The sequence below is a fragment of the Lygodium microphyllum genome, chromosome 2 (genome assembly GCF_053477565.2).
Source record: "Lygodium microphyllum isolate KBCC chromosome 2, Lygodium_microphyllum_v1.1.10, whole genome shotgun sequence".
NCBI lineage: Eukaryota > Viridiplantae > Streptophyta > Polypodiopsida > Schizaeales > Lygodiaceae > Lygodium > Lygodium microphyllum.
This window is the reverse complement of record NC_141136.1, coordinates 169091888-169117005: the sequence shown is the minus strand read 5'-3', so window position 1 is coordinate 169117005 and position 25118 is coordinate 169091888. Positions and strand designations below refer to the sequence as shown.

Sequence of the window (25118 nt, the reverse complement as noted above, 5' to 3'; positions counted from 1 at the left end):
TCCAAAGTTTTCCTGCACAAGAACAGAGTTTTAGAATGATCTTCATTGGGTACTGAAGATAATTGGATTTGTGCAAGAACAAGGCCTTGGTGGCTTAAGAGCCAATTAATAAAGGGCCTAAGTGCTTATGGATTTCCCCAACCCCAATGAAAATAATAAACTACCCATGAGTAAAGTAAAAAGCTTTTAAGCTTAAAACTTAAAAAAGCGTTGCACTAATGACAACGTCGACAGGGCAGTCAATGGTCTACTCATAGGACAACCAAAATGGTGGACTCATATGAATGAATGGTGGTTTTGGAGAGTGCAAGGTGATGCCATCAAGTTGATACTCACAAATCTTAAAACCTCTAGTGAAGATGGTAGTGGGAAATCTACACGGGTTTGTGGAAAGGAAAGAGAGAAAGTGACTTTTAATTGAACCTTAGAGAAGTCATCCTTCAACACTTTAGGCTTGGGAATTAAAGCACACTTGAAAAACCCAATGTTTACGTAGAAACCTTTGAGTGTTCCTCCAGTGGTTATTCCAGTGATGCATGATGTGGAGGAGGATATAGTCTTTAAGGTGAATGGATACCTCCCTTCTTGATGTTGACATGCAAACCAATCACCTTGCTTTGATACCAATATTGCTTACATTTACCATGGAGTAACCAATAATTGAAAATAGAATAAGAATTGAATAAATAGCATGAAAGAAGAAGACTCCAACAACTTACACAATACAAGATTTGGTACAATCTCTCCCTATATATGGGTGAGCACCTCCCCCATGCATGTATTTATAATATTAGAATAAGCTCTTGTGTCCAAAATATATTTAAAGCATCCTTTTTGTGTTTCTTGATTTTTCTCACTTTGCACAACTTGCGTTTATACAAATAAATCAAAACGTGCTCTATTCTAATAGTTTTACAAAAATAATATTTTATCTTCTTTAATAAATACATCAAAATAAAGCTATTACGCATAACTTCTTATACTAATAGGTGCATATAAAATATAGTGTTTTTGTAGTATTATTTTGCCACATTGTAGAGTGTATTAATTCTACACATTAAATTGTGTACTCTAAAATAATATTTTTTCTTAATTCTATCTAATTATCTTCTTGCCATAACATAGCACTCATTAGTATCCTTCCATCTGTCTAACAGGCATAATGTAAATAGTACTGTACACACACATTCACATGATAAGTCACAAATCATGTAGCAAATAGATAAAATCCACAATAAAAATAAATCATTAAATATAAATCCATAACAAGGGTACTCAAGTATTTTCTTACATATCCAATCTTACTCCAAAGCAAAGAAGATGGATGGCTACTCTCTAGAATTATGACTTTGATATTACCCACACTAAAGACAACATTGTGGTGAATCAACATTGTGGTGGATTCACTAACAAGAATGTGGACCTATAGAGTGTCTTCTATGACTGAAATTTATCATGATTGGATTAAAGAAATACAAGAATCTTATCTTTTAGATGAAGATTTCAGTTACCTTTCTTATCAATTACAATAAGGTTTAATGGAGGAGAATTTCCATTTTCAATACAATGATCTCATATGGTTTCGTGGCAAGATTGCTATTCCATACACTTCCCTATTCAAGCAAAACATGGAAAAAATGCATTCTTCACCAACAACTAGTCACTTAGGTGTATTTAAGACCTATGACAAGATTCCTAAAAGTTTTTATTAAAAAGGCTTATGGAGAAATGTGAAAGAGTTTGTATCATGTTGCATTCCATGACAACAAAACAAAGATAACACACATCAGGTCTACTACAGTCATTTCCCATTCTAGAGGGTAAATGGATGCACATCAGTATAGACTTCATCATTGGTTTGCTTATAACTAAAAAGGGGTGGAATATTATATCAAGCACGTTAACAAAAGCAACTCACTTATTAATCCCTACAAAGAGCCAATTTTCAGCATCTCAAGTAACATGTCAATTTATGGGATAGGTATTTAAATTATATAAGTCATTGTTCATGACCATCATTTCAAGTTTATGAGCAATTTTTGGTGGGCTATTTTCAATTCTATGGGGACTAAATTGGCTCTATCCACAACTTATCACCCCTAGACTAATGGTCAGACGAAGCAGTTAACAAATGGCCAGAGACTTACCTTTGCCACTACTACCATTATGTGCAACATGCATGGGATGCTTGTATACACCTAGTTGAGTTTATTTATAACAATATCACTCGTGCCAGTATTGAAGTTCCTCCTTTTGAGGTTGTGTATGGTCATGAGGTGTCCCCCCCCGCCCCAACATTTATGTTCAATGAAAGGATTAATCCACAAGGAAAGAAAGAGCTAGAAAGAATGCAGGCCCTACTTCATCAATGCAAAGTGAACCTTGAGAAGGCACAAGAGTAGATGAAACTCTATGCTAATGAGAGACAAAAACCCATGGAGTTTCATAAAGAAGGGTTAGTACTTATAAAGGTGCCCAAGTCTAGGATCACTCCAGCAACAAATTGGCACATTGCTATTATAGACTATACAAGATCCTTAAATGGATTGGAGACTTGGCTTACAAGTTGCAAGTTCCTTCTACTACCAAGACCCATGATGTTTTTCATGTGAGACAATTAAAACCTTTCATTGGCTCACAAGTGGATTATACTAAGGAGTTTCCACCAATGGATGAAGAGGTAGTTATCTAATATATCATTGAAGTGATCATTGGCCAACTAGAAAAGAAGCTTTGTACTCGATCCATGGTGGAATATCTAATCAAATGGAAAGGATTACCTTCAAAAGAGGCTTCTTGGAGACCAATATCTATAGTGGAGGCGTTTCCCTATCACAAGGAGGCACTTTTGGTTAAAGAACAAACATATGTGGCTCCTGTTTCATTATAGATAGTCGTCAAACATCTCATTGTTTTAGAACAATTTTTATCTTAATCAATTTTTAGAGATCATTTACATGTTTGGGCTGAAAGTACATATCATGAGCTTTATTTTGACATATGGCACACTCAAATCAAATAAGTCTATCAAAAGCTATCTTAGTTTTACTATAGCATGGGACTATTGTAGACAACATGTTGTTGTTCACTATTTACATATGGACTTTTATGAAGATATTGTGACCAAGACTTTACCTTTATGGCTTATCATGGATGTACATATGGTCTACTTGGTCCTCTCTTTTGATTCCAATTAGTTTATGAAGATTCCTTTAGATTGTCCATATTCTTGTATTTATTATAAATAGAGTAGTACTTTGTCATCCTCATTGATCACTTCTTTGTAATGAGCTCTTTTTTTGGTTTTGAGGTTGTAATAAAAGGAAAATACGCATTTAATTTTAGTGAGAGAATAATACTCTAGCCACACTGGTATAAGTATAAGATATAAAATGATTTTTTTTCATCATTCATGCAAGTAACATAAATTTTTTTCATCTCTAACCTTCTCGCTTAGTATCTATGGCTTCCTCTCTTTTCTCTCTCTTCTTCACGTCTTTCTCTCTCTATTTCCAATCTTTCTCTCTCCTTATCTAGACTTTCTCTCTCTTTTGTAGACTTTTCATGTCCTCTCTATCTCCTTCTTTACAATAGGTCTTCATACAAAATGTAAGCAGTATTTAATAGTTTTCTAAAATGTTGATCTGTCATAAAATAATATGTCTAATTTTGGGCCTAATGTGAAATTTGGCCATTATTTGCATAAATAACAAATTCTAAATAATGTAAAATGCAATATATAATAATCATTTTAATCTTATTTATTTCAATGGTTTTTTTTCTTAGTCCACATTTTGGAAAGATTCTCAAAAAGTTTATAGGTATTTTTCACATGACTTCTTGCACTCTTTATCTTCCTCTCTTAATCTACCATAAGACCATAAACCTTATGGTTTGTAAGAAATACTTTATTTTATTTTTTTATTTGTTTTAAGATGTGACAATGATAGCATTCATTTTGAGCTACTTGGATTTATCTTTTTTGAATCAACATCTTGTTTCCTTTTGGATATATGAAAATGACTATTTTGCTTATTAACATTCGAAGTCCATCATCATAGTCTCACAAATAACTAGTTTGTTCTTCATAATTTCTAACAATATAAATAATAGTAAGTCTTATCCACATTAGATATAGAAAGATAACTTACAATAGTCTAAAAACAAATTTGTACCATTGTACTCTCATGTATTTGTACATTTGTGCTAGCATGTCATGGGATTTGCATTAACATAAGCATAAGATGATACCTCCACATGCACGTGAGGAAGTTTGGTTGCATTTATAGATTTGTAATTATATCATCTCAACATGATTTATAATATACATACATTTAAAAATGTCATTAGCACAAAAAAATTTAGTAAATAAATTATGTTGATAAACATTTATAATATTCAATTGTAAGGGTCAAACCTTCAAACAACTCTTTATTGCTTGCAAATAGTAAATTACTTGGCATTTCCAAATAAATACGAAGACTTACAAGTTTTTGGATCAATCAACAAGCAATAGCTCAATTGTTTAAGGTGGGCGTGCATGTGTTTCTCTTAATCCATGGATCGAATCCCCCAACTTGCAGCATGGCTCTATGACACTCGCCATCTTATGAATGGTACCCTATTTAGCAATTTCGAGCAGCATCCCAATAAGCCAAATGGCACACAATACAAAAAAATGGTTGAATCATGGAGCATAGAGTTGGCTTGTAAGCATGGACAAGTCTGCTTGTTCTTCACTAAAATTCATCATATCATCAATGGTCATGCCATGAAAGGAAGACAAGCAAAGCTAGATATTAGCCACATTATGTCTAAGAGCATGCAGTTGTTAAATGAATTTTTGGAATAAGTTCCTTCAGAAAAGTTGTCCACAATTGGAGACATGAAAATAATCTAAAATTTATGCTATAAAATATCAACCAAAAATAGCAATATATAGTGAAGAGGAAGTGCACTGACTACGCATGAATCATGGTAAATGAGAAGGTGAAGGAAGGTGAAGGAAGGGTTAAAACGGGCTTGCATCCTTTTGAGACTATTCAAGACAATTATATTATATTTTAAAGCATCTTTCTTACCATTTTTATTGCTCTATTTTGAGGTCATTGTGAAGCACCCCTTTCTTTGGGATACAAACACCCTCTCTAGTCTATTTCTCAACCTCATCTTTTCCCTCTCTCTCTTGTAAGGAGTTGGCAACCATGTAGACCATTTAAAGGGATGCAACATGTTATGCCAATCTTTCAAATACATCACAAAATTTCTAACAAAAGCTAAGCTTCTCCCCTTACATCTCAACCAACAATGTCTCTACAAAATCAAAATTTGCTCCCCAACCAACCACACATGAGCAAGCAAGTGTAGTGAGAAATAGAAAAGACAAAAAAATTATAGGAAAGAAAGTGAAGACGTATAAACCTAGCTAACAAAATGAAAAGGATACTAAAGATGAAAGAGCAATGGGAAAGATTATGAAGCTATAATATTACACAAAGGAATCCCCTTCATACTAGCCACATCCACAAGAAACAAGGTGTCGACAAAGCTCTGTGTTTTCACTACTAGATATGATGCACACTTTCCAACCATTTTCACCCTCTAAACATTAAAACAATAACAATCTCCCTAACCATAGCCACAAAGTTATAGGACCATATCCAAGGTGGTAGTTGATCCAACACAAGTTGTAAATTCAACTAGGACACATGTTCACATTGGGAGTTTACAATGTACTAGGGCAAATAACTACCAAAATTCTCCCCTTATGCTTCATCTAAGGATTACTCAACTTTCCAAACTACACACTCTAAAAATATCACCCACTAAACAACGACAACTATGACGAGAAACAACAAAGCCCAAAAAATGACAATTTTGAGAAGATGTAGGTTACAATCCAAGTAGTAAGATGAAGGCTACAATCCAAGCTCAAAAGTTAACCAGGGACTAAAAACAAAGGGAATGTTCAAGGAGACAAATGAAGCTATTGATAGTGAAAGGCACTTCCCTTCTTACTAGCCACATCCACCACAAGGCCAAGTGTATTGACTATGGCATCCATACCTCCACTTGTCATCCATTATTCCAAACTATTGATGCATTGCAAGAAGAAAAATCTCCTCAACAACAACCAAAACATACAACATTATAGCCAAAATAGTATTGAGTTAAATGTGTTCTAGAGCAACATATAAGGTGTGTCGTTAACTAGCATACATTTACAAAATGGGAAACTTGCAAGTGCCAAACTTTTACAAAGTATCCTACTAATGCTAGCCCCATTTCCTTAAAAGGATATGTACGAGAACCCAAGTCTAGATTACTGACAAGATTTTGATACCATGTTTGGGTTTTCTATCACTTTGATTATGCTATTAGTAAATACATTGCATTAGATGCAACACTTCTAAATTTCTAGAGCTCTATAGCATGCAAGATACTAATATACTTTTCTCTCTCTTTATGCCTACAAGTTATATGTGTATCCTCCCTCCTCTCATGTTGGTTAAGAAACCACCCTTAGTTAAACAAGAATGGCATGCATGATATTAGCATAAAGGAAAACAAGATAGTAGTGGTTGTTGCATTGGAAAGCGTGTATATAGACACAATTTCTCCATAAGAAGGTCTGAAAACTTGCTAGAAAGCAATCAAAACAATGTAAGATTAACAAAAGCACTCGTGTAGACATGCAATGATTGATGCAAATGAAATAATAGATGATGTCATACTAAAACCAAACGATAGAAAAAAAAACTACATACCTTCAACTAAGTAGAGAAGTGGGGTCTAAAGAGATATTGTTGGCTTTGATGTTAAATGTTCTAAACATTTTAACTCATTGTATAGAAGAATACATGATGATATCCATGAGCTTGCAAAAAAATTCTATAAATAGCCTAAACAAACACATACATTGATTTGTACAAGTTTTAATGTTGGACAACTTTCAACAACCAAAAACATAGTTACATTAATGTATACCTATACAAACACGCATGCTAACTCACATGAATGATGAAGAATGTGTTATTGGGGTCCAAGGGCATGTATGAACCTATATGTGTACTCTTACATTGGTTTTCTTTTGGGAATTTTGGGATTTTGAGGATTAGTTGTCTAGGACCAAAATCCTTTTGCATATTTCTAAGGTTCAATTGTGCACATGCATACATTCAACCATGCATCATTGTAGGTTGCACAAATGAGATTCGTTTAGCATTTGTTGTTATAAACTTCACATTTAAATTTATGCAAATGTGTTTATCTACATATATGCATGACCATATGTTAATATTGTACCATGCAATCTATTACTTTATACAAATGTCACTAACTCAATTTTTTATTCTTAGGTAATCAACCTTGAGAGAACTTATTTTGCCCATCTAGCATGCTCTTTATAAAAGTTTTCAAAAATAGTATGTAATGCATAAATAGTGTTTCTAGACATAATATAAAACTTTGTTGCATAGCAACTTAGGTGGATAGGGCCTCTTCATTAGAAAGTAGTATGTAAAATCTTCATGCCATATGAATGGAGGAATGATGATATAAGAATGCCATCTAAGCCCCTGCATTCAAAGTCAAATGTTAAAACCGTATAAAGAGCTTACACATACATCATTATTTTGAAGGATGAGTATTGGTTGGAACAAGAGTTCACGGTTTTATATTCATCTAGAGCGTGTACCAAATAGATCTATGGTTAAAGAAAAATATTGTAGTGTTATTTGTGGTTTAAAGGGATAAAGGTCATTCTAGACATGGTAGGTATGTTTCATGCTTTGCTTTTGTAAGCCATGCAACAACTATTAGGTGATTAGAATGGTGGGTTATTCATGAGTTATGAGGTTATGAAATGGTAGTCTTGTTTATTAGCTTTTGCTTAGTTGGTCGTCAACTTACATATTGCATTAATATCTAACCTGTCAAGTTTTGGTACTTGTGAAGCAAACGAGACTTGATTTCTCTGTCCACCTTGAAATTAGGCTTGTGTATGTTGTGGATGAGCATCTACAAAGAATGCCATTATTAATTATTTTTATGCCATTAAGCATGGTGTGTTTTTCAATGTTGTAATTGTTTATCATTTGGAGTGAATTTTCTCACGTCCATGAATGAGGATAAGACAAGCAAGACTTCAAAATGGGAACATTCATTATTTGCATACATTTCTTTTGCTTGGGAATACTCGCTAGACTACAATTTCAAACCTATTCTTTTTTTGAATTCGTTGCATCAAATTTTCCAAGGTCTTAGTATGAGTTGTAATGAGTATACCTCGAAGGAGTCTTTAATTAATTGATAATTGATCTATATCATGTCAACATCTTGAGTGTGAGAAAAGGATGGGAGAACCACTTTGAAACAGAAAACAAGGAGGGAGACATTCAAGCTAGAAAAAGGATCTTGACATGAAATCTCATGATATAGGTAATCTACAAGAATCATAAAATAAATGTAATAACAACATTTGCAGCATGATTGAGTTAACACATGGGTTCAAAAGATAGAAATATAAAGCTTTGTTACTTCCCAAGTTTCAACTCTTTGGGAAGAAAGCATTAACTAATTCTATGAATCAAATGCATAATGTACAAGTAAAATCAACTCTTTGGGAGGAAAGCATTGACCAATTCTATGAATGAGAAAACATCAAATGCATAATCTATAAGTAAAAAATATAAAAGAATAGCTCAAATATGTATTACTTCTTTGAAGATCTTGCACTTACAAACCTAATAAGTTTTAAGAAAAAGGGATAATAATGTAGTGTTGTGACAAGGGAACTCATGAAAAGGAAAGCTTCTCATTAGAAGTTAATTAGAAGCTTAATGGACTTTGCAATGTACATACACAATATGAAATCTAATATGGTTTTGGCTATTAACGAGAGGATCCTCATGTGGAAGTATTTTGGTTGCTCCAAATCATGTATATGTTGGAAGATGTTGTTTCAGAGTTAAAAGTTAAGCAAACATAATGAATTAAAAGGAACAATGTAGGAGCATGCATGAAACAACTATTGTTGTTGCCAATGATTGAATATAAAATTGTATGTCTAGGCTTAATGGAAAGCCTAGACATACAATTTAATGGGGAGGAATGTTGTAAATACAATGTATGTTTAACAACTCAAAAAGAAGAGGGCATATTTAATTAATCGTCCTTAAATACAAGATGAAACATTATAGCACTACAAGGTAAAACATGCAACCCAATATAGGGCCACTTTTAATGCTCAAGAGCAAGCCATGCTCATTGATGATCAAATAAAGTAGGGAACAAGTAGATGCTATAGGCAGTGCCTCATCCAATATGGGCATACAATTGCAAAGTATAGTAACAACTCTATATTAGCTAAAGTGCAACCAAATGACACTACATTTGAAATAATAACAATTGTTTTAAAGCTAGTTGTAGATTTGGTTGAACGTTACCGAGGGTGAACTAGATCGAAGGTACTACCTACATATCCTTACTATATTAGCATGTCATTGTGCCTCCAAGCATATGAACTAGATTGAAAGGGTTGCCTACATATCTGTATCATATCACCATTTCCTTGTACCTCCAAGCATCGATGCTAAAGTGATTCATCGTTGTTTGACATTGATAATGTCTCAAAGGGGTTGGAAACATTGACCTTTACTATTAACCTCTATCATTCATTTTTAGGGGTTTGAGGATGATGGTTTTGTGTCCTACATGTGATAACCTAATATTTAACACTTGGGCTCATAATCATGAAGTTGTGGGTTCAAGACTCATTGGGTGCATGGTCACACACCCATGTTCATAGGGTGCCTTTGTGTAATATGGTGTGTTTGTGTAAGTATGTGCTCTTGCCCACTTGAACAATTAGTTGGTTCCTCCTCCTTGGTAGGGTCAAATTAATGCAATCAAACTATATTGTTTAGTTGTCTTGAGAACTATCATATGTTCTCATAGGAAAAATACATGCATGGATCTTGCATTGGCTCTTTCCTACCACTCTCTTAGCTAATATTTGGAGGAACCCCCTCTTGTAGAAAATCGAGGCAATTCATGTCCATCTACCATGCTTGGTGAGAAACCATGATGCCACTTTTAAGGCCACCATAATCAAGAGCCAAATTGCTCATCTTGCACAATATATCAAGGTAGTTACACACCAATTTCTCTAGTGTTAGATTGTTTATATCTAGTGTGGTCATGAGCACTTTGTTTACACATATATTGTGGCCACCGCAACATTTGTATTCAACATTGTTCTATCAACTAAAGATGGGTGTTAAAGTCCCAATTTGTTGGCAATAAAAGTTTGAACATTAAAAGTGGGCTTGTCATCTAGCTAACTAGGGACTTGAATGCCACCTAACACGGATACTAGGCACCATGCCTAATAATGGGATATAGGTAAGGCTAATATCTCCAATGACTAGTGCATGCAAATTTCAACTTTTAATTTGCTCAAGCAAGGGTTTCTTGATGTGTGAGTAGCCTCAGATCCTCATGGTGAAAACTTGATATGCCAAAATACATGATACTTCTATGTATGTTGATGGTTTGCATCAAGTGACATAGATTTAGACCTTTCAAATTATATGGATTTAGAATTCCTTATGATGAGATAAGTGCATGGAAAAGAGTATTAAGGATCATTTACTACATTGTTTGTGGCCAAAAATTTTTATGGTGCATGATTATGAGCTCATGTACCTTGGGGACTAAGTTGTTGCAGCTTCAACCAACTGAATTTAATGGAAGTTGCACATAGCACGTCCCAAAACTTTGCTAGTCCCTCATTAAGTTACCCATAGTCCAAATAAACATTATTGGCATTAATCTTGCCATGAGATCTAGCACCTTTCATCCACTCCCTCAAATTTGACCACAAGGCCCTCACTTTCTAACACTTCCACGCCAAGTGCTAAAGTGTCACATTGTGTCTTTTGCACAAATGCATAAGGTGGGCATCTCCTTTGCAATGCCTCTCTCTCTCTTGTAGTGAGCTTGTTCACAAGGGTTTCCATAGCATAAGCTTCAACTTTCTTGAAGGAATGTTAACCTAGATCCTCCTTATCCTTCTTGTCCATGTCCTAATCTTGGTTTGAGGACACCTTTTCCTTTAGCATTCCTATCCCCTAAAGATATGCAAACCTTCAAATCTATGGAAGTCACTTCTCCTACCATAGCTAATAAAGACTTTGCCATCACCAGTTTTGAGACATTTGAGTGAATCTTCCCACCTTCTCATTTCTCATCCATAGAGGGCCTTAGAGAGTCTGGGCTTCTCTAACATAGTGACAAATTTACCTTGAAATTCACCATAAAAAAGCCAAAACCACCTATTGAAGGCTTGGGTTGCCTCTTCGACCATCCCTTCCCCACCATCCCAATCCTTTACTCTAGCCTTCCACACAACTACTGCTAGTTTCTATGTTGCTTCTAAAGATATTGCAAGTACACTCCTCATTTTGAAGCTCAATTTGGGATAAAAAGTGAGGTCTAGTGTTAAGTGAATCGTTATTTTCAATTGAAATCTTTTAAGGATATCTTTAATCTTTGAAATATAAAGGTCAAATCATCTTAAAATATGACAAAGAAATATAGAATACTAAAAACTTGTAGGATAATGAGATTGAAGTTTTTGTATCAATTTCCAATAGAAAGTTCACAAAGATTAATTGGGCAAATCATCCAATATTTCTACTCTTGTATTTTAGCTTGAAAAATGCATGGAAAAGCACAGCATCTTAGCTCTAAAAAATTTTGCTCCTTTCTCCTATCTCAAACTCCCTATACATGAGCTAAAATTATCATGATTTTGTTAAAAATGCCATTCCATGTATTTTATAATACTCATTACATTGGTGAAACTTAAGATTAAAAATGGATGCTAGGTCTTTTGTACCATTACTTGAGAAATATTGTGGCTAGCTACTATTTGATAGAAATCATAGAATTGGAGAGTCTAAGTACACACAAATATGCCATAACATGTGTGAGTACAAGAGTTCTCATGTGAACATGTTTTTAAAAAATAATTGCTGAGCAAAAACAAGTATCGAGAACTTCAAGGGACTATCCAAAAGTTGGTCTCTTACTTTGGTCATTGAAAGTGGGTTTTACTCCTCTTTGTGCTAGGAGCCAAGCGATTTTACATATGAAGAGGTAAATGCATTTGAATAAATGAATATTATTTAATAAAAAACTCCTATTTTAAAGGTCTTTAGTTAAAATAAGGGAGTACAAGCAATCAATATCATAGGTAGGTGGCATTTCTTGATATAGTGTTTGCCATGCTTGGCTTGAGCCCATTTCAGATCTTCTTAAGAAGACTAGAACCCAAAAGATCTTATTCTCAATACATTGATTGTTGAGGAGCCTAAGATTTTGTGACTTGCAAATGACTCAATGAAGTACTAATTTGAGAGCTTGAAATCTGCAACTTCGGGTTTTCTAAATTGCAAGAATTTGATTTCCAAATATTTAGTCCCTTAAAATGCAAGAAAAGGAGGAAGAGAACAAGTAGCATGTGCCTAAGTCCAATGAAGACTAGAACCCAAAAGATCTTATTCTCAATACATTGATTGTTGCAGAGCCTAAGATTTTGTGACTTGCAAATGACTCAATGAAGTACTAATTTGAGAGCTTGAAGTCTGCAACTTCGGGTTTTGCTAAATTGCAAGAATTTGATTTCCAAATATTTAGTCCCTTAAAATGCAAGAAAAGGAGGAAGAGAACAAGTAGCATGCGCCTAAGTCCAATGTAGACCCAAAACATGACTAGTTGCTAGAAATGATGTGTTTGTGTGCAAGGTAGGATTTATCAACTTCTCACCTAATTTGGAGCTATAAATAAGTAGAAGGCATGTAAGGCACATGTGTTTTAGAGGCAATGAGAGGGGATATTGTAAGGGATCATTTAAAAGTAGGATCATCCCTATATTCATGAAGTTCACAATATTGGAGATTTGGAGCTCATTATTCTATTTTATTGAGTGCATGCCTTTTGCCTAGGTGTTGTATACAATAGCACATGAGATCATACCATGGGAGTTGTCTACTATTCCCACGGTGGTTGAGGATCTCTTTTAGGTGGTCATGTAGAGTGGATCTACCATTACATTAATGGTAGGGAAGCTAATAGAATTTCAATTACTAAGGTTCAACTAAGGACCATGGATTTAATTGTTGGTGAATCATTGCACTAGATCTTCTTTCAATCTATGAAGGAGAAGCAAAAATGTGACACAATGTAGCTATAAAGGATGATAATGATAATTCGATTAAGGGTGAGAAAAGTGTATTGAATATATTTTTGAACCATACCTCTTCTTCAGTGGATTCATGGCCTAAACTTGTGGAGGGTTATGAAGGGATGCTAATATCCTTTCTTGATCCTATGAAAGATTGAATAAGCAATGAGGATGCTTTCTACTGGATAGGTTGTTTAGCAAAGAAGGGTATCATTTTGTCCTAAAGAAACTAAAAAAGGAGAAGGTGCTTAGTACTAATGGAATCCCTTCAAAGGTATTTATGGCTTATGGGATGCTTGTGCAAGTTACATATGTAGACTAGCAAATAAAATAAGAGAATTAAATAAGATATTTGCACAGGAAAACTAGGGTTTGATGAAACTTATACCTAAAGGGGAGCTTACATGAAAGTTAGGTCATTATAAACCATTGACTATGATGAACAGTGTTTATAAAATAGTATCCAAAGCAATGGCCTTGAGAATCAAAGTATATCCTTCCTTTGTCTTGCTTCACCCCTATTGATATGGCTTCATGTAGTAACATAATGCAATATTGAAACTTTTGCTATGAACTAATAATGCATTGGAGATGGGAGTGAGGCCAAGATGGATTTAGATCAAGCTTACAAGAGAGTAAAGTTGACACTTGCTAATTAAGCTAATGGAGTGGTGCAGTTTTTAATACATTTTGCAAAATGGTGTAAGCATTATGTTGCAAGGTGAAAATAATTGTTTGTATCAATGATTGCTAATTTGGTTCGTTCACTCTAAGGATGTGTTAAGGATGCCCTCTAGAACCCCCTTTTTTCCTAATCACTCAACCCTTGCTTCATCACATTGATTATAAAGTTCAGCAAAGGAAAGATGGCGAACAACTTGAATGTTTGCATATGTAACAGAAGAAACCTTGATGCAATTATAATAGAACTATTGTGGTTTATGATGAGTTTGTGACTTTCGCAAGGTCAATGGTGAGTAAATAGAAACTTGAAGCTATGCTTCTTGATTGGTGAGAGGATTTGAGTGCCTTGGTCTATTAATAAACTTGGGTGTCTCCATTGGTCTTGGCGTTACAATGGCACCATGCTTTGATTGGTTATGGAGAAGTTTAGAACTGAGCCTTTACAAGAGAAAAAATTTAGCCTTTTCTTGCAATACTTATTATAATTAAATTAACATAATTCAAATATCGACTTTCAGTCTAGGATATTCTTACTCTAGTCGATCCATAAGAAATTTATTAAGGTTGTTAGTAAAAGCATTTGCCTTACTTGTGCTAGCTTTCAATATGTCCATCCTGTTCCAAAAGTTTTGGACTTGTGTTGGTTTGCCAATGTGCTCTCTCAAATAAACAACCCTTGCCTTTCCTTGTCACTTATATTCCTAATTGGCTACCAAATTTCTTTCCCCATTGGCCTTTCTTGAACGATATTTCTCACAAAAGGCTGATGGTTTTTCCTCAACCCATGGAGATAAAGTTGCGATTAGATTTGAATGTTGAGATTCCCCTCTTTCATTGGATCAATCCCTATAATGGTCCCTCCATAGTTTGCAATTGTAGCATACACTTGTGAATTTGCTCAAAGTAAGCTTAAGTGGGAGCCATGGAGTTTGCCACTGAGTTCATCATGATCCTATCTATGCAATGCATCAAATCTACTACAATGGTGGGAAGCACTTTTTTGAAGTGATATTTGTTTTTTTTTTTTTTCAAAGCAATAGAGAGGGTGCTAGAACATGGAGTTTATTTTTGGGGACTGGAGCTCATCTATATCATATAGTCACAGCCAATCAAGGTCAACAAGGACTATATAAAAGGAAATGTCTTGTGTGCATGGAAATTCTTGATTTTCCTGCTTACTTATGGAACATCTTGTCTGATATTGCAAGAGACTTGGGAAAACCCTTGTGCTTTCTAGTGAAGAAAGCTAGCATCTCTTTGCTATTGAGCCTGAACACATTTGCGCTAACCTTGTCAACATTGAGGATCACCTTCTTTGACACTCCTTCCACCCTATCTTCCATGTTTCTATGAAGAGATATAACAAGAATCTCAGGTACCAATTGAGGGTTAGCTATGATGTGAAGCATAATACCTTCTTTTGATCTAATAGATTTGTTCTACATTGTTTGAAAGTTGACAAGAGGTTCTATAGAGGCCGAACTCCCACCATTCAAATCAATGTCACAACATTTGCGCTTGTGAGAGCCTACAGAAGAGCCACCTTTGTTGATCAAGCCACCATTATCTTCCATGCTTTCTTTTGTGAGCAATCATCTTGATCTCTTGCTCTCACGCTCATGGCTGATGATGGTTCTAGCTAGCTTCCATTTAGATATTTGCATGGAGGGGGGCCATGTGGTGGCATAAAACCACTCCTCCTAGCCCAACAAAAAAGAAGAAGAAGAAAAAAGTAGTGCCATGTGTTTTAAAGGTCCATGTGTGACATAAATTCACAAGTTCCCCTCTCCCCCTTTCCTCCCACAAACACTATTTTTTTCTTGCCTCGATGCATATTACTACAATGCTGCAACTTTTAGATGCAGATTGTAATATATTCAGAAAATTTAACAGAAATATGATTTTGCAAGGATTAAAATACCACAGAGGCTAAGTTGTCTAGCTCATGTCAGCTTATGGTGCCCACCATACGTGCAATACTAAAAGAAGCATAGGCTAAACTACTATTTTTCTCCCACTTAACCTCAGTTTGGTTCCTTTAAGCATTAACTATCCACGAAGGCCCAAGGCAACAACTGGACTTGCACCATTGCATTTGTCGCTGGCGGATTTTAGTTGCGTGTGGCTGCTGTCTAAGGTTTAAATCTTCATTCAAAATTCAAAGTTTGGTTTAGGCAAGCTTACAAAAAAGTGCTGTAAAATGCTCTCTCGTTTGCAATAGTTATGAGTGAGGCCCAACAAGTACCTTGGGATCGCAGAAGGCCAGGAAGAGTCCCCCGGGGGGGGGGGGGGGGGGAACTAGAACGTTACCTTCGCGAGGGAAGCCTACAGCAAAAGGACGGCAAAACGGCCGGCGAGAATCACGGGTGTGAGGCTGGGAAGCAAAGAGCTCCTTTATCACACGTATCTCTCTCAGGCGACCTTACACAAGTTTTCCATCAGCCCCCAACAATACCAGTATAGTAAATTGCATTGCATTGCAATCACCATTACCGGGGCTGGCTTACTTAAATTAATCTCATACACATTTTTTTATCCTTCAGACTTCACACCCAACCCATGACAAAACAAGAGTACTGCTACTGCTGCTAACGCTAGCTGTCTCTCCTCTGTGCAGCTTCTCTCTCTCTCTCTCTCTCTCTCTCTCTCTCCCTCCCTCCCTCCGTCTGTTTCAACATACCTCCCCCCGTCTCTCTCTCTCTCTCTCTCTCTCTCTCTCTCTCGGCTTCAATAACCTCTCTCTCTTCCTCTGTGTTGTCAGCTACAATAGACCTCCCTCCCTCTCTAACTCTCTCTCTCTCTCTCTCTCTCAGCTTCAATAGACCTTCCTCCTCCCTCTCTCTCTGCTTTTTCTTTTTCTTTTTCTTTTTCTCGCGTTTTTTAATTTCCATTTTCTAAGTTTTGCTACTGTAATCGCCCCTTGTTATGTCTCCCTGCCCTGTTTCTTCTCATTGTTCTTGCTATTACTATTATTCTCTCCCCTGTTCCTATTTCTTTTGCTTCAAGCCCTAGCCACCAAACCACCCTACCCTCTCTTTCTCTTCTACCAATGGTTTGCTTGTCTTGTTCGCCACATTGAGCTGCCATCTCAGCCGGCCTACCTTTACATCCCTCCCTTTTGGGCTCCCCATCTCCTCTTCCACCTCGAACAGAGAGGCTCCAGGTCAGTTCCGACAACCAGCATTCTGCTCAATCCCTCTAGTTTAGCGTGTTTTTTTTTTTTTTGGGTTCTTTACTGTCTCAGAGCCGAGGCTAACTTAGCTGCCTCAGCTCAATGATTGCTCGGACAGCGCTAATCAGCTACAGAAAGTGCTCCCACGTATACAGATCCAATCCCTTCTGCTAATATCGGCGGTTACTTGGAATTTCTGCACAATATTGTGTCCAATTGTAGTATCCTGCATGTGGTGGTTGTTAGATGTGCAGAGATCCTACCCAGACAGATAATCATTCAAAATCACAAGCGCTGAAGTTTTGCGTAAATTTATGCGGCATGGTTGCCTTACTCGATTAGCTGCACCTCAAATGGGCAGTGTGCAAATTATGGATCAGGGCAACCGGTTACACTTTTCCGCAATAATCTCTTGGATAGCAATTTACTTATTAGGAAGATGGAGATATACACCCTTATGAGACCTCTTTGCGCCTTTATTCAGCTGGATCTGTGTCACTGTTTCCTGAAGCAGATTTATGAATGGCAGATTTAGGGCTAATCAGCACTTTGAAGTTCGGATTTTGAGTTGTATTTAATCCTTTCATGACTATATCAAACTTACCACATTTTCACAGCAGGTGTGCGCATGGAGACTGGAGTACAATGCCCTGCTTCTCATGATGAAGATGCGTTTGAACATCACCACACTGCACAAGTAGGTTCACATTCTTACCTGCGTCAAAGAATAGGTTCGAGATAACACATTTGTGGATGACGATTGTAAATCCAATTTAGGACTCGGAAAGATTTCTAGTCGAAGCAACTGAAAGGGAATTGTTTCACTGCTGAGATTTCGTATTTGGGGGATGGTATACCAAAAGATCGATTTTCAGAATCATCTATGATCACACTGCTTTATCATGCACGAGCATTATTAAGCCTGAGTTACACTGACAGGCTGGAAATATTGAAATGATTATGTTGTCTTTCTGGTTTTTCTTCATGAATTTGATAGCTGATTATACTTGTTTGTGAAGATATTTAAGGGTGCATGTGTAGCTTAAATTTCGTACAATCTGTGGACAGATTTATTGCAATCAATGTTTATAGATCAAAAGGAAAGTACTATTTGAACCTTGCCCAATATCTACCAGCTTTTCCATGGTGATAACAGCAGCAAGGCTTGATCTTGATGTAAAATTTTAGTCTCCATGCTAATGTTGTTTTTGTTTTTGCCATATTTTGTCTATGAGACATTATATTACATCCACAATGTAATGCGTTCCTCATGTCATGGGTCTGATGACCTTTAGAAGAGGTTCTCCCTTTCTTTCTTTGTGTGAGTTCTAATAGCAGAACTTTCTAAAGACAAGGTGATTTGTATTTTAAACTTATGTGTTACGTTGCATGTGTTTCGACTACTTAAGTTTTTGCATTGCAATCTCATATGAATATCAGACATAAGAATATCATGGCTACTTCAAGAAGGTCATTTGATTAGACTAGATCACATTTGTGCCCTATGTATAAGGATTGTCTTTAACCAAGGATTTGGATGACGTAAGTAGGTACTTTAGCAAAAATTTATGTAGCTACTCTTAAAGATATATCTTTTTAGAGCTTTTGACATTCATTGTTTGTGGTCATTGTATAAGATATCATGGTTATCATGAGACCCTTAATGAGGTGTAAACTTGAATGGAGGACTAAGAGATCAAGGTAGATAATTTGAAACTTATCACCCAATAGAAGTTGTGGATTTTGAAGAGATAAAGCAACCAATTCATTACCCAATAGAAGTTGTGGATTTTGAAGATAAAGCAACCAATTCATTACCCAATAGAAGTTGTGAATTTTGAAGATAAAGCAACCTATTCATTACACCATAGAAGCCATGAATTTTGAAAAGAATTTGGTCTCAACCATTTTAACTTGCAAACAAGCATTCAACCTTGTATAGAGAGTTGGATGAGTTAGTCCACAACACAGTAACATGGGATGATAATTTTCTAGCTACTCATCCCAGTCCTAGCTTGTCTCTAGGCCATCCTAGTCCCGTCCCCATGCTAGAGCCTTCTCTCATGGTGACAAGGGATCTCGACTCGATGAGTTACTCTAGACTCCACAAGCAAGGGTTTGTACTGTTGTGTAAGGAAGATATTTAGATTAGGGTTTTCTTCACATTAAGGCTTGTTCATAGACACACCTTATTTTTTGATGAGAATAGAATCTACTAATATTCCCCTTGGGACAAAGTATACCAAGGCAAAATAAAAAGTACAAGGCACCTTGTAGGGGACTTATCCCATCCCCCATCCACTCCTCTAGTGGTATCCTTGTACCTCCTTGTCAAAAGATGACATACCAGCGAGACAGTAGGGTTGGCGGGGAGGAACATGGAGTGAACTCGGCAAACATGGAGAAGAAAAGAGAAGAGAGAAGAAACTCTGATGAATGGAATGATGAAGTTCTGAATCATGGAGTGAATGTGATACAAGGGAAGAAGGGTGCCGTAGCACAAGGAAGATGATGATGACAACCACGAACCACGAATCGTAATGTCCTCCTGAAGGGGTGTAAGGGTAGTGGAGAGACTGGAGAGAAGAGGTGACGGATTGAATGAATTAGCCGCCAGGAATGAATGAGAGAGTGGCCTATAAATAGGCACAGTTAGTCTAGGATGGTGTCTCTTTTTGGGGTTGCAAACCCTGAACGTAGAACACAAAAATGCAAAAAGTGCAAACTACGGGTGAAGGGTGAAGGGTTTCTCAACACCCCCTCTCAAGCCCAGAAAGGGGAACAAGAGAAGAGTGAGGTGGAGAGGCAATGCTACATGCTGAAGAATGCTCATGCAGCAGGTGCCACTTGGACAGTGTTCCTCGTGGGGAAATTGGTCACTTGCCCAAGTGCCCTAGTCCAAAGATGATGAAAACATGCAATGCATAGGAGAAATGTCGAACTTTGTGTGGTGCCGAGAACCATAAGGATATGCTTGTACTCGATCTCGGGAGGTGGCTCCATGTTGACCAAGTGACCAAGGCAAGAAGAGAAGAGGAGGAAGATGTAGAGGATCCCGAAGATCCAAGATTTCCATCAGAAAGGGAACTTGTAGTAAAGACTAGTAGACAGAGTGAATTGGAGAACTCGAAACTCAACCTCAGGAGAGAAGCTACTAGCTCTGTGCATCCATGCTGGAAGAAATATGAAGGCCTCGTCACCAAGTCGCGGTTGAACCTTCGAGGTCTCGATTTAGGTGGTACCTGAAGATCTTGGGTATCAATAGAAGAGATGACTGGTTGAAGACAACCATCCCAAGAAATTAGAGGATGGGTGAAGAACTTCATGTGGAGTAGATTCCACCTCTGAGGTGGGAGGTGGAGGGCCCCCCGCTGAAGTCGAAGAAAAAGTAGATGCCCCCTCTGAGGGCAAAGAAATAACATCCCCTCTGAATCCCCCTCTGAAGTAGATAGGGAATCAAAAAACTCATGGATCACAGACTCCGAAATGTTTGATGTCGAAGGAAGTGCCGCCGGTCGTGCCAAAGAAGGTATCTGGGGTGCCGAAGAGGAAGCCAGAAAGCACTCAGAAGTGCCTCTCGAAACTGAGTGGAAGAGGGTGGGGAAGAAGGAGGCTCAGGATGAGCCAAGGGTGGGGCTCAGAATGAGCATGAGGTGGGCAACAATCGTTGTCTCTTAGTGGAGCAGACTGGGTAGCCGAAGAAGAGGAAGGAGTCGAGCAGCCATTGTCTCTAGAAGGAGCAGATTGACGAGGAGACGGTATCAAACAATCACTGTCTCGATGGAGCGGACTGCAGATCCGTAGGTCGTGGAAGCCACTGCACCTGAAAATAAGTGGGAAAAGATTGCCGTTGGCATTGCGACGATCTCCAGGAGGTCGTAGTGCCAATTGATCCTCCCTGTGCTCGAAAGGACTTAGTGCGCATTGGATGCGTCTTATTGCCTTGAGCATAGTACTCTGATAGCCGATGTAGAACGATCTCTGTGGCCCATGAAGGAGAGGTGGCACAAGGAGTGCCTAGTGGAAGACGCATATACTCCGGGGGGGGGTGGGGAGCAAAGGTCGAAGTCGGCAAGCATCGGTGGTGTGTCTGGTGATGCCACAGTAGGAGCACCCAGTAGTCTGGTCATCTATTGGTAAAGAAGCCATGGATACCAGAGTGCCTTGCTGATGAAGGAAGAGGTCAGCCACCATGAACCACAACTGCAATGTCCGCCTCAAGGGGTGTGAGGGCAGTGTGAAGCACGAACCGCGATGTCCGTCCTCTGTTCAAGAGGGCTGTGAACAGCGGGTGGCCTGCCAGGCAATAAAACACAGATGATAGCAGCTGTCAGGCTGTCTGGCAGAAAATGTAGGTGTTGGAGATGATGTCAACAGCTGCCTGATGAAGACTGGATGCCGAGTGGCCTCTGCACACAGTACATACAGCTGGCAGCCTGGTAAATGATGAGATGCAGCTGGGTGAGGTGTGGCTGATGAAGATGATCATGTAGAAACTCTCCCAAACAGGTTGCCTGGCTGTTTAAACCTTGTGGATAGCAGTGGCAGCACTCCGGAAGGCTCCACAAGCTGAGATGTCCTTTGGGAAGCAGTGTGGGCAGCAATGGAAGGTGAGAGTGCTGAAAGCTGGCTGGCTGGAATGAATGGGATAAGGATGCACTCAACATAAACTCAGATTTATAGAAGGATGGGGGTGCCTTTGTCCTATTGCCATAAATAAGCCATGTTGTAATAGTAAAATGGCATTAATTACTTTTTTTGGGATGTTTTAAGGAGACTAAATTAGGGGTTAATGCATGATAATTAAGATTATGAGTGAACCCTTAAACTTAGTGGCTCAACAATGGTGTCTAAAGGATAAGTTGTCTCAGCATCGTGGTTACATTCGCTTGTGCAACTCCCTCAAACCAACCCTTTGTGATAGCCATAGGATCCTCTTCACTACAGCATTGCCTTTGATACCATGTGAAGATATGGTAGGGTTTGCATGAAGAAATCGTAGAATGTATGAAGACAACTAGAACACAATAACTCAAACAAAAACACAAAAAAGGTAAATTAGGGAAGAAGATGATGAAATTGAATGAATGACATGTATGCTCAATGAGTGAATGAATGCACACAATGCTTAAAAGCAAAGTAGTCCAACAGTTGATGACTCTTGTGGGAACGGCTCGATAGAGGTGTTGGAGTGTGTTGTCCATTGGAGACAGATCCTTAGTAATAGTAACCATGGGTTGAAGAAGAGGATGATGTGGAAAAGTGTTAAAAAACTCAAAAATGATGTGTGACAATTGTCAAAAGTGGATGTAGTGATGGCAGTGTAGAGAATTGTTGCAATAAATTGTTGTACACAAGAGACAAAGAAAAGAGAGAGATACTGCAAAAGAAAAAAAGACTGCATAAGGAACTCAAAAACAAAGAGATACTCGGGAAATGGAATCCATATACCAAGATATGAGACAATACAAAACCAATGTGAGTCATCGGCTGTGAAGGCATTGACACTTACTCCTCTCCCTCCACCAGAACCAGTTAGGTGATGAATGATCATAATGTGGAGGAGAAGCTTGAATAAATAGGCAAAAATAATGTCATAAATCATGTTAGGTCGGCCAATAATAAATGCTACATTGATAATCATAAAATGTTAGAAAAAATGTCTAAGTAATCAGGATAATAACTTGGTGCCCTAGCCAATTGAATCACATGCATAGATTTATCCATGAATTGGCATATCTATTGACACTATCTCTTAGATCATGGGTGATCTGATACAATACAATATACAATGATAATATCCCATCATAGTACATACAACAAGGATTATCATAGTAGAACCATGGATACTCAAGTAGTGGGTGCGCAAGCCATCACCAAGGTGCCTCGTAGAGAATCTGATGTCGATGTTGATCATACGAGCACTTGAAAATAGAGAAGAATCATAGTAGCTCTCAATATCTATTAACAATGTCTTGTAGTAGCATACAAGATCAGTTTGTCAAAAATGCCTCTGAAGTCTAAACCTATGTGATCATAGATTCCTTGCCTTTGGCTAAACTGCCAAAGTGTCCCCTCATGTGAGCTTTAGACTAGGAGTCAAGACTGCTCGATGTTAAAGAAGAAGCTCATCATGAACTTGGATGTCAATCCTAGCACTAGGATTTGAACTCTGCCAGACTTTTGTCATGAGGATATGTATTTTTGAAACCTCACTTAACATGTGGATTAATTTTTAATCACATGATTAAGTAAATGTTGCACATGTGAGGTGCAATTGGGGTTAGAGTAAATTTACGAGCTCGGGATTCGAGAAAATCACGGGATGTTAAAGGCAAAAGTTGCTATAAGTTATGTTGCACAGGTACTTGGTGGTATTTGGTGTAAGTTGTTGGCCTAGGTCATTCATTTGGCCATAAGTGCTAGTTGGTGACACTAGAGATATGGTGTTTAATGGTACCTAACGCCAATCTAATGGTCAAAGATGACACAGAGAGACTCTGGAGTGGAAGATGCCTAGCCAATTTAATTATTGGTCAATCAGATTTTTTTTTGGGCACCAAAATAATTATTAGTAATTAAAGGTTGAAAATTAATATTCAATGATGGATAATGTTGAAAAAACCATTTGGGAAGGTTGCCACTCGGGAAACTTGCCCAAATAGGCTGGTAAAAGTCTAAAGAAGAGGAGAAACGAGATCGTTTTCTTGCGGTAGCAAATGTGGGAGAGTTGTGAGCAGCCATGGCCAGCCTATTTTCAGCCATTGCAGCCAGCCACGAGTGAGTTTTGAGGAGGCGATTGCAGATTCGGACCCTCCACAACCGGGCGATTGCATCAAGGTACAAGGTGACAGCTGATTTGGATGTCTTAGTTGTAGGCGACAACATTTAATGTTGTTGTGGCAGGGTAGCAGCTGCATTTGACTAATTTTTAGTCATTCTTTGCGACAAAACTCTGAATTTTCTCTCTCTACAGCTTTCTCTCTCATCTCCTAGCCATTTCACAGCCTTGCTTTAAAGATTTCAGCATTTGGACCCTTGGAGGCTGAGAAATTGCAAATTTATCTGCTATAAACCCTAATTTATAGTAGAAATTAGGGCTTAGCAGCAGCCTTGGGAAGCGCGCCAAAAAATTGGAAGCTCCAAGACTTGGATTTTTCAGGGCTGAAGGTGAATTTCAGCTAAATTCAGGTGGAGGACTAGCCAACCATTGAATTTGGGGCATTTCCATCGTCTATGAAGTGGATGAAGGGCAATTAAGTGCTTGAATCAAGGGGCAAAACAGATTGAAGACTTGCTGGTCACTTTGGACAGCAAGAGGAGTTTGTATTGCGAAGGGGATCGGGAGTTGTAAATTAACTTCTTCTTCAATAAAGCTAAAGAAATACCGAAAGGGGCGCCAATTTTGGGGCCAATTGGGTTTGCTTTGTCCAAGATCAATAGGTAAATTTGTATTTTCAGATTTGCATTTATTGTTTGCTGCTGTAATTAAGTTGTAATCAAGGATTTACCACCCATCCACGGAAGGAAGGCTGGTTTCACTTCAGACGATGCGTTAGGGAAACCACTCTCGGGAATGTATGCACTTGTATATATGTGTAGATGAGGTTTACCTACCCCATCTCACCACCCTCTCACACTCCCTCTTTGACATTGGAGAGTTGTGAGGGATGACCCCGTCACTTGTACTAGTAGCTTGGAAGGGAGGCCCCTGCAGCTATCGCTGGAGCCACATAGATGGTGCCTAAACTTGGGCCTGGAGAAGAGGAAGACTCACCTAGAGAGTCCTCACCCGTCATTACCGTCTGTGCTTGCTCTTGTTGTAAAGCTGCTAATGTCTTGTAGTCCTTCCAAAGATGTCCCTTCTTGCCACAATAATAGCACTCAGGCTTCTTCTTTGGCCGCATGGCATCCCTCTCTAAAATTGGAACCTCTGAAGTACCAAGAGAGAGCAACATCCTTACAGAAACCTGAAGCTGAACATAGCAAGTCTCCAACATAACACTTGTAGAT

At 37.9% G+C, this 25118-nt stretch overlaps 1 protein-coding gene across 3 annotated transcripts in view; it reads left to right on the top strand.

The window, feature by feature from the left end:
* The first annotated feature begins 16415 nt into the window (after positions 1-16415).
* Positions 16416-25118, top strand: part of LOC148040596 (uncharacterized) — a 31735-nt gene continuing 23032 nt past the window's right edge. The window contains exons 1-2 of one of the 3 annotated variants that reach the window (XM_087701197.1): positions 16416-17096; positions 17726-17802. In XM_087701197.1, coding sequence (XP_087557323.1) covers positions 17734-17802 — 69 coding nt within the window. In that variant the 5' untranslated portion in view covers positions 16416-17096; positions 17726-17733. Of the gene's footprint in view, positions 17097-17722; positions 17803-25118 lie in introns of all 3 variants that reach the window. The other 2 variants (XM_087701188.1, XM_087701179.1) reach the window with 2 other exon arrangements.